We start from the raw sequence: 11,427 nt of genomic DNA on the forward strand, positions 1-11,427 counted from the left end.
TTTTTCTTTTTATTGTAAAATTTGGAAAAAAAGAGTATTAATAAAAAATAAAAACACCGACTAAATGGATGGATACTGATGGATTGATTATTTTAGCCACTATTACATACTGTTAAAACTAATAAAAAATTGATTATTTTATATTCATAAAAATTGGGCCTACGTCTTATTTTATTTAAAAAGGAATCTAAATTATTTTATTTTATATGAATCATGTGAAAATTCTATGATAATCATTCCTAAAGATCATTAGGTTGCCTCCTGAATGGAAAGTAGTTAGAATTAGCCCAATATCTGATTCACGAGCAAAGCACCCTGCTATGGGTCACCCAGTCAAAACGCAACGTTCCCCTTTATTTTTTCCATGTAAATTTTTTATGAGAGGATCCGGATTGCAGAGAATGGATGAGATAGGATTTATTAAGTCAGCCCTGCTAGTGGGCCGAAGCCGTTTGCTGCAGGGCAGGGCAGCAGTATTTCCTTTCCGTCTCAATCTCATATCTTGATAGTTGATGCTAGCGGAGAGGTCGAGAGAAGCACATATATTTTACATTACTTTACGACCGGGTCTAATATTCGTTATAACTTAAGAAAGTTTCAACAATTTGGACGTGAGAGACCCAACAAATCGTCCACTAACTAGGCTAAAACAGAAAACCTTGCAAGCATTGTGTCCAATACAAGAAAGAACGTGGCCAGGTTGGTAGTCGCCATTAGAATTGATGAAAATCTGCAAAGACAAGAAAGAATACTCTGGGCTGAGGAATTGGTCGACAAGAATTGTTCTCGTTTCAACTTAAGGCACAACATTCCTTTCTTGTTCATCGTTAATATTAAAAACTTCTATCTTTTTGAAGATTAATCGAAACCCTCTGAGCGGTTGCTATCAGAGATTCGTTTCAATGTGATTCAAGTTGTTTACTGCTATGGATTACGGAAGCATTACACCCAGAATTTCACACCCATATGCTTATATTTCTTAATCTTTTAATTAGTACTTTACGGAACCTCGGTAAACATTAGATCGATAATGATCAACTTTGCTAAAAGAAAAGTTGACATGTTTTCTTGTCAGCAAAGAATTAGTACAATTCTACCCAAAAGTTTCTACTTATGAATCATCGATTGTTTCAACAAGGATTGAATTTGCAAGTGTGCTAAAGAAAACATAGTTGAAGAGCCTTCCTCGATTACCTTAACTCTAATATTATGTTCAATATAGGTCGCTGCATATCATTGTGTTACGTTCAGCTACCATCTATGAATAACCTAAGATTGTAATAAGACTGTTGAAATATTCTTCACTGCATGGAATCGTGAGATCGCCCATTGGATGGTTGAATCCGAATTCTTCCGCAGCCTGGTTTAACAGGTCTTTAAATAGTGGATGGTTCAAGTAAGATATAGGAATCACAAATCGCCTCGTGCTGCCTTCTCCAACATACACTGCAATATGGCCTTTTGGAACAGTTGTTGTCGCCAACATTTTCGAATTCTCACTGAAAGGCTTCGTTGGAGCATTTGCTTGGCGTGAGCTAACCCAATTAATTGAATACCCATCTTAGATAAGTAGAAAGCTTTAGTTTACCAAGACTGAAAACTTGGGTTGAAATGGAATCTTCACTACCTAAATCTCTATATACAGAAAGACTTCAAACCTTAAAAACAGATAAGGTGAAGAGCTGGATGCCATTGAAGAATGTTTAGAACAACATCTGAGGGAATTAGTTAAGTTTCACATGGTTTTGCTTTGTCTGTTGCATAGCATTCTGTCGTACCTTCTTAAGAAACTTAGAAAGAAGCAGTACAAAGCCTTTGAAATTATGTATGAAATACGGATATATTAGGCCCCTGTGTTTTGAACTAACATAGCATTGACTTTATGATGCTAGGCATGTTCAACATCAAAGACATCTCAATCTTAACTCGATATTGATGATTCAATTCGCCTATTTACTGAAGCATTGAACTTAGACTTAAGTTTACTCAGTCGCTTTTCTTTGTACGAAACTAGCTGGGTCGTCGCAAACTTGCTATGTCTCTAGGTCCCCTCCTTGCCCTTGCCCAAAGCCATTTAAGATTAGCTAATTACTTATGTAACAGTAGTTCTTCTCATTTATTCCTTAGAAGTCAAGATCAGCAATGACTATTTTTTATCAAGTTGAGCTAATAACCTAATACTTTCAAAATCGCCACCTTTATTGAATTTCTTAATTTGAATCAAAGTTCATAATAGAAATAACTCATTATGTAGTTTACTAGAGAATATCCACTAGTCAGGTTCTTGTTTTGATGTAGTTATATTTTAATACCAATATAAGTTAGATTTAGTACTACGATATCTACATTAATTTAATCAAGATTTTCCAGTCCGTATATAGTTCGACGACATCTCTTTTAGACATGTGAATTACATGCATGTGCATCTACATTTTCAAAGCTGAATGTGTGTGAATGGTCTGCCCAGTCTATGCATGACGGTGAAGTGTAACCATCAAGGTCTTAGTCGATATTATTATCATTGGGACACCTCTGATAATACTAAGTTCCAACTATTGATATATTCAACAGTAGGGACAGCAGGCTAGAACTTATTGTAAGAGGACTAAACGTAGAACTTCTCAACTTGGTTATTGTTTGGTTCCTCTTCCGTAGACGCATTCCTTCCATTTTTAGTCTTTTCTTGTGCCCATGTATGACGTAAACAGCCTCAAGCCTAGATAGATGACTGGCTTAAAAGTTCCTGTTGTTTCAATTTTTTTTTTTTTTAAAATACATTTGAAAATTTTCCAGTTTCACAGAAAAATTATGATAGTGAATGTTTAACCCTCCACTGCTGCACTCTATAGGAGGATATTGGGTTTGATTTTTATCTTTTACTAAATCAGAAAATTATATTAACATATCACATGCAATACAAAAGTTTAACAAATGAAAAAACTAATTTTTTATAAAAGAGAAAATTGTGAAAAATGACCATATTTATAACTTGATTTCAAAAATAGCCATCAAAATAAAATTAACTATTTTTAGCCATATTTAGTTATGACTCGACAAAAATATCCTTAAAATCATTTCAAATAAGTTAAAACATCCATTACAATTTCTTTCCATTTTCGTCTCTGCTTCCGATTTCTCTCTCACCATCCAATTCTCTTTAATTTTATTGATTTCTCTCTTCAACATCCGTCTGTTGTGCTTCTGATTTTTTTCTCATGTGCTTTTAGGATGCCGAGCAATGATTTTAATGTGCTTAAGGTTGGTAGTTATTTGAGAAATTTGATTTTTAGGTGTTTTGGATGAAACTAAAATAGTAGAAATGATTACAAATGTTTGAAATAGTTTTTAATTGAATCAATTCGAGACTTAGATACTAATAAACTCAAGAATTTGAAATTTATAAACCTAAGATTTTAAAGAAATTTTTTTTAATTTTTAATTGAAATAGGTGTTTTAGATAACGAAAATTGTGTTTTGATTTATGAAAACATGTTAGAAACATTTTAATCGGTGCCAAATCGTAAAAAAAAAAAAAGAAATAAAGAGAGTTGAAAGGATTGAAAATTTTGGTTCGCAAGTAAAAACAATAATTTAAGCATTAAAGTGTAAATTTTTTTTTTTAAATATGACGTGTAATAATAATATTTTTTCAACATGATGTGTAATAATAACATTTTTTTTAACGTGACGTGCAACATGTTTTTATACATGATGTGTAACAATAATATTTTTTTTTCAACATGACGTGTAATAACCTTTTTTAACCATGATGTGTAACATATTTTTATACATGGCATGTAACAATAACACTTTTCAACATGATGTATAACATCATGTGAATGGTGTGTAATATCATATAATACGTGGCGTGTAACATGTTTTTATATATGACGTATAATATTATACGCACTTAATATAAGGAGATTTTATTAAGGATAATTTTGTCCAACTTAATTAAAAATAGCTAAATTATAAAGAGGACTATTTTTAAAATATATTATCTTTGAGGGCTATTTTTTAAAATGTTTCTTTATAAAATATGTAATTATTGAAATTTTAAAACAAACAAAACAATAATGATGCAAAAATCAACATATACATCATACAAAGCAAGTAAAAAGCCTAAAATTAAGATCCCAGCACCACCAAAATCAAGACCAAGTCTTCCCCACCAAAATCAAGATTGGGTTTGGTTACATTGGTTTAAACTATTTCAGAACTGTGTCTATTATTTTAGGATCAAGATCAGGAGGCAAGTCTTTGGTGCCAATGTTGCAATGTCCTCTTGAACGTGGTTCATATATATATATATATAATATGATATTATAACTAGATCTATCTCCTCTCTATAATTGTTAAATATGGCAGGAGCTTGTCGTGCTTAAGAGTCAAGACAAACGATCGAGTAATTGAAGTTCCCGAAGGTACAAGAGAACAAACAAAATTATGACAGATCAAAGGACACGAGGAGTTTTTCAATATTGATTTTCCGGTATATCATATTTTGCCACGCTGTTGACCGTTCATACACATGATTTTTGCACTGCAGCGGAATGCCCTAGCAACAGTACCTACTGTACATTGAACGAGCACGGGGTTTAGAGTTAATCCCAGCTAATCCCCCTGACAAAGAGGCTTGTTCTTCCATAGAAAACAAAAGTGCCACTGTGCCATCATCGTATTTCTAATTGTCTGGCCTCTAAAGGCCCAAGGGGCCACTTAGACTGTTACTCGAAAAGGAACAGCTATTTTTCCCAAATGTGGGAAAACTCTAGAGAACCATTTTTCCTTAGAAAAAGGAAAACTATGTCATAATTTCCCTGTGTTACTACGTTGAACTGGTAAATTAAACTATCCACAGTAATAACACGTGTTGATACTTTGGTTCATTGGTTGTAATAGATGGTGTATATCCATTCAACTAGTAGAAACCGACCAATTGCAATATGCAGAGTCTTGTAGCTTGACAAGCTCATAAAAGGGTCTTTGTCAAAGCCATGGCTTGCAAGCTTTGGCAGTTCACATCAATATGGGCATATAGACCATAGGCGGAGGGGAGTGGGGTTGCGCCCCCTCCAATAATTTTAAAATTTTTATAAACTTAGCTTTATGTTTTTTGAAATTTTATAATTTATCCTCACAAAAATTGTAAAATTTTTTTAATATATTTTTATTTTTTAAAAATTTTATAATTTTATCTCTACAATAATATTATGTTTAGTGAGATGTCCCATAATAATTAATTAATAATTAATTTTAATAGATTTAGAATTAAAATAAAATTTACTGTAATAGAATTATTTCAAAACCTCAATATTCCAAAACCTAACAACTAGCACCGCTTGTTTTTTTTCCCTTTGATCAAATAGAAACAAAAAACTTTTTTTTTTCTTACATCTTTGGACCCTTAAGGTGATTTTGAATCATTTGATATTGAAAGTATTTACAACTTTACAAATAAATATTACCCTGATAACTTTACTGAGTATGATAAAATGCATCTAAGTTATCAATTGGATCTATTCAAGCTTAACATAATTTATAATCAGGCCTTAAAAAATTTGTTTACATGTTATAAGGTATGTCAAGTGTTGAAAAAGAAGAAATTTCAAAAGTTATTTCTTCGTTGACAGATTGATCCGGCTTGTATTGAATTTTTTAGTTTTCACTGCAATATTAGAATGTGTATTTTTTACTATAAAAATCATTAAGAACGAGACTTGTAATAAAATATTAAATGATTTTCTTATAAATTCGTTGATCATTCTTATTGAAGATGAAATCATTCGAAGCTTTGACGTTGATTCAGTGATAGATACCTTTAACTTTACGAAAGATCGTCAAGCTCAATTAAAAACGTCCAATTTTAACAAGTAATAAATGTTAAAAAATATCTTTATTTTGTACTTAACACGTATTTGGAATTATTTATGTAATTTTAACATGAATTTTTTTCATCTAAATTACTTTATATTTTTGTTTATAACAGTTTTGTAAACATTGTCTTTATCCCTTCAAACACGAAATCCTAATTCCGTCACTACATATATATATATATATATATATATATATATATATATATATATGAGAATTAGGAAAGAAATCATCATAGTTGGGTTTGCTAGCTGGATGTTTCCATTCAACGTATCATCCCTTCAAAGTTTGTAGTGTTCATCATCAACTGACCATGATCAGTTTTAAGTGCCATGTAAGCCATGATCATTAATGATTGCGAAAGTTTTTCTAATGGCTTTGATTATCCTATGAATGTGTAAAAAAGAACAAAAAAATCACATAAGAATGAACTAAAACACGCTTACCAAGCACAATGGCTAAGTAAGCAAGTATTACCCTTTTTTCCACTCTGACTCGGGCCCGGGGCAGGGACGGGACCGGGGCCACGGACCTTTAATTTATTTCTAACTACAAGGGATCCGGCTTTCGAAGCCTTCCGGCCTATTTCCAAACTAGGGTAAACTAAACTAAAACCCGAGCAAGACTTTGCTTCTTCAATACATACGCGGCCGTGTCGGCACTCTCCATATGAAGGATTTACACGTGAAATCAATGGATATATCGGTAAGAGGAATGTATCCATTTTCTTTTTGAAAGGTCAACTGAAATATCATTTCATTTGGCGAAAATTTCACCTAGCACATTAAAAAAGAGGTGAATTTGTGGTGCTGTACTTGCAAATTCATCCTAAGGAGAGGTACTCCCTATTCAGTAAAATGACTTCTCATATTAGTCCACCTAGACAGCCCCTAAAACCCACTCAGAACCCATAAACAGAAAGCCCTCTATATGTGCTGCAGTTCAAGTTGCTATCTGCTGTGAAATATGGAACATGTTTTCTTGTCATCAAACTTATTGCCAACAATTTAATTTACAAAAATTACGGGTGATTACATAGGATTGAATTTGCATGCACCAGATAATAAATTGAAGACAGCGCCTTGAATTGATTGACTCAACTCTCGAATTATGTTACTTAAGTTGCTGCAGCCTTGTGGTACTGCTTCATCTATGACTATGAACAGTTTAAGATTGTAGTAATACTAATGAAATACTCTTCACTGCACGGAATTGTGAGACCTCCCATTGGATGATTGAATCCAAATTCCTCCTCAGCCCGATTTAGCAGGTCTTGAAACAGAGGATGGTTCAAGAAAGATATCGGAATCACAAATCTCTTCCTGTTGCCTTCCCCAACATAAACTGCAATATGGCCTTTTGGAACATTTGATGTTGCCTCTGCATTCCGAATCCTTGCTGACAGGGTTCGCTGGAGCTTTTGCTTGGCATGAACTAATCCTATTAATTGGATGCCCATCTTTGAGTGGTATTTTTTTTTAGAAGAAAGGACGAATGTAGTTCAGAGGTTGATTGAGCGATTGAAAGCTTTGGTGAGTTGAAATGGCATCTCTAGCACCTAATTACATATATATAGGAAGATTTAAAACGTTAAAACTGGATAAGATAGTGAGGTATACGTCAATGAAAAATGTTCAGAAACATATCAGCTGAAGGAATTAGTTAAGTTTCACATGGTTTTGTTTTGTCTTTTCCAAGACATCCTGTCCTACCATCTTAAGAAACCCAAAAAGGATGAGTGCAACTTGTGAATTGCCCGGTGTCTTCACCTAAAACCATCTTAAGCAATGACTTCCTGATGCTTATTGGTTCATAGACATCAAATACTCATCTAAATCTTAAATATCATTCAACTTAATATTGCGTTTACCAATTTGCTTATCTTCGTACCAACTAGCCTACATGTTTCTTTGAGGGTTATTGCACAGTCTCTAGGCCCCTTCCCTTTGTCCCATAGATTGTCTGAAGGCCATTAATTAAGATTAGATAACTGGTCAACTTTAGAGTTAAGATTATCCATGACTAACTTGGTCAACTTGGACAAAATCCATTATTTAATCCCTTAGATGAACCTTCGAACATGGCGAGTATTAGTTTCTTTAATAATTTCTGTGCCCTTATAAATGTTCTTGATTTGATTCATAACTTGCAATATATATATATATATATATATATATATATGTATAGCTCACTTTATTCACTTTAGAATATCCATTATTGAGGTTTGACCACTGTGATTTGAAGATACACACAGCAATTTTCTTCATTTGATTCATAACTCTAAATCTAGATTGCTTGCTGATTGAAGTAATACTACCATCATGCTAAAAACTGTCAAATGTTTTGCATGAAGGTAAAGTGTAAGCAATGTTGACCCTCTCGACACTGTAATCATTGACACTATTGATACTTCCAAGCTCCAATAATTAATGGACTTTTTTCATTGGTGGGGACGCAAAGAAAGAATTTATTGCAGAAACACTAAATGCAGAATTTCCCATTTTATAATGAAAAGAAAACGCGTTGGGTTCCTTTTTAGTGGATGCATTACTTGGCTTGAATTTCTCATAGTACATGATGCCTAGTTGACTGCAGGCTTGATTTATTCTTAATTTTTGTGCATTAACAATAATTAAAGAGCTTATAAGCAAATTACATAGCAGGTGCACTTGACACAAAACAGGGCTTGATTTATTCTTTTATCAGTTGACTCTTCCAAAAGTGAATCAATGAGAGAATGAGGTATACGAGTTGGTGTGCATTAGCACCCTATCACAACCAAAGATGATTAGGCAGGCAAAAAGAACACATAGATAAGGATTTCTAAACGGGAGAAGACACTAGCAGTCAATTGCTCCAGTTTCACGAAACATGAGTGACTAATTGGAGGAGACTGGACGATTGGATTTGGTTAGACTCATCCTGCAGCAAGTGTACATAAAGATCAAGAGCAACTAATAAAGTCTTAGGTGCTAAAATGGAAAGGCAATGCGTTTTGATGCAACTCAGCAAGTCCTTCAAGTGTTCCTGGTTCATGTATGATAGTCAAGACTAGAGTCTCTTTTTCTGTTCTTGTCATACATAACGGTGGGTGTTCTGCTTAAGACAAACGAGTAATTGGAGTCCTCAAAGGGACAAGAGAGCAAGAAAATTATGGCACAAAATGGTATGTAAGGAGTTTGACAATGAGGTTTCCTTGTCTTTTTTAGAATAATTGTTATAATGCAATGATTTTCTAGGGATACCACTGTCACATTCTGGATTGAAGCATTCCAAATCTGGGGAGTCGCACATGATGTAGCTGTCGTACCGTGCGGGTCCAGGAACCCGACCGCTAGACGCGAATGTGAAAACTCACTAAAAAAATTTAACTAGGAGTCGCCACCAATCTTTTTTTTTACTACTAGGTGCGATTGGCCACCTATTGACTCGATTCTAATCGATGCAAACTTAAATTAATTTTAAGCCCACCGAAAAGAACCTTAAACCGGTCTACAATTTTCTGGATCTAGGTTCGGGAGTACGGTTACACCCGGGGAAGGATTAGCACCCCTCGGACGCCCGTTCCATGAACGGTACCATTTTTAGATTATCCTATTGGGCTTTAATTTTTAATTTCACTAGACTTCCTTAATTACTATTTTTTATTTTATCTCCTATTTAACCTAAAATGGAATGCAAATGGGTGGTGAGATGAAATGCATGGCGTGAGATAAAAATGCCGGACAAATAACCTTTTATCGAGGATATTTTCCGAATCCGCCCATCATACTAGTGGGACTCGGGATATTCTCTCACCTAAGGAATTATCCGAGAAACTCGCCTTCGCAAATTCGACGAATAATTCCCGTCATCGGGGTCATCGTACGTTTTCTTTTTAAAATAATATTTTGTGCATAATGAACCTAATTCGAGCAAAAGCCTTTTATTAAAGATGGTTCTCGAGCCCTCCCATCACACTGGTGGGACCCGAGGACATCTTTTCACCTAAGGAACTTTTCGAGAAATACCCGCCTTCGCAGGATCCCCGAAAGATCCCATCATCGGGGCTTAAGCTCGAAAACCAAAAATATTGATATGCAATGATATGTATGATGCAATATGTATATGTTATGCTAATACAATTATTTATTTTTTTATCATTTATTATTTTTATTTTTATTATATATATTTTATTATCCTATTTCCTATTCTTATTTCTTATTATTATTATTATTATTTTTATACTTTACATTTTTTGTCCTAAGTTCTTTGTTTTTCATTTATAGTTAGACAAATTGTTTATAATTCTATGTTATTTTAATGAATAAAAATTATATATTTTTTATCGTACTATTTTATATATATTTTTATATTTTTATTATTATTATATTTTTCATAAGTGATCTTTTATTCAACCTAATGTCTAAGATCTTACTTCATATGTATACTATTATTATTTTATTTATTTTTTATCTTTATCTTCACATTTTTTAGTTTATGCCACTTAATACTCAATACTTAATTTTAGATTAGTTATTTTTATTATTTATTTATTTATTGTCATGTATATTATATTTCCGTAAATTAATTATTTATCACATGTTTGAATTGTTATTACTTTATTATTATTTATTACTTATTATTTATTTTTATCAAGTAATTTTATCAAGTAATTTTTTTGTATAATCAAGCTCTTTATTTACTAAGGATTTCGGAATCTTGAAATCGAGGCCCTCCCATCATACTGGTGGAGCCTTGATTCGGATCCCGAGCCTAGGGAACATAAACTCGGGATTGCGACTTCTCGCATCTCGATCGATTATCCCATCATCGGCATGTTATACTTATAGCTAACATTATAGTATTTTGTATTTATCTTATTATTCATTATCTTTTTTTTTTATTGAAGAGTTAATTATTTTTTTAGATTGATTCCCATATCTATTTTATCATAATTATTTTGATACTTAACATAATATATTTATTTATATTTATTTACATTTATTCATCTATCTCTATTCACTATATATATATATATATTTTAATATACATAAATATTTCCCATGCTCTTTTATATATATTATTTAAGAATACCTCACTAATAGCCTAATAATTTTCAATTTCACTTACTTATTCTATATGTAGCTCTTTAACTTACTATTTATTTCATTCACTTATATATATTTATTTAGCAATCTATTTTTATGTTTCGCATATTTACTTCTCTCACCCTTGCTAAACATTCTCCTACCTTTAAAATTTTTTTTATTAGCTATATGTATATATTTTTATTTTTATATTGTATTTTTATATATAGATTTATATCTCTCTATGTATATTATCTTCTTTGTCCTAAAAATAGTATCTAAAAGATTTTTGAACCTTATGCTAAAGTAAACCAATCCTAATCTTGAAAGACATTCTTCAAAAATTTCTAGGGGATTGTATTAAAATATTTTCAAATTAATCATATGAAGCTTAAATTGAATTTTATAGATTAAATCCAAACAAATCAAACCATAATGACGTAAGCAATTAAATCATTATGAATCAATTAGGCAAAGGAGTGAA

General features: G+C 32.3%; 1 protein-coding gene and 1 pseudogene across 1 annotated transcript; both read right to left on the reverse strand.

The window, feature by feature from the left end:
* Positions 1-1,258: 1,258 nt before the first annotated feature.
* On the reverse strand, positions 1,259-1,560 carry LOC18607638 (auxin-induced protein 15A-like; annotated as a pseudogene).
* A 5,243-nt stretch (positions 1,561-6,803) lies between these two features.
* On the reverse strand, positions 6,804-7,370 carry LOC18589656 (auxin-induced protein 15A-like). The gene has a single exon (XM_007014719.3). It carries the CDS (start codon positions 7,331-7,333, stop codon positions 7,031-7,033), a length of 303 nt encoding a protein of 100 aa, XP_007014781.1. The 5' UTR covers positions 7,334-7,370; the 3' UTR covers positions 6,804-7,030.
* Between the last annotated feature and the right edge of the window lie 4,057 nt (positions 7,371-11,427).

The sequence above is a fragment of the Theobroma cacao genome, chromosome 2 (assembly GCF_053813885.1).
Source record: "Theobroma cacao isolate CCN51 chromosome 2, ASM5381388v1, whole genome shotgun sequence".
NCBI classification, from domain to species: Eukaryota; Viridiplantae; Streptophyta; class Magnoliopsida; order Malvales; family Malvaceae; genus Theobroma; species Theobroma cacao.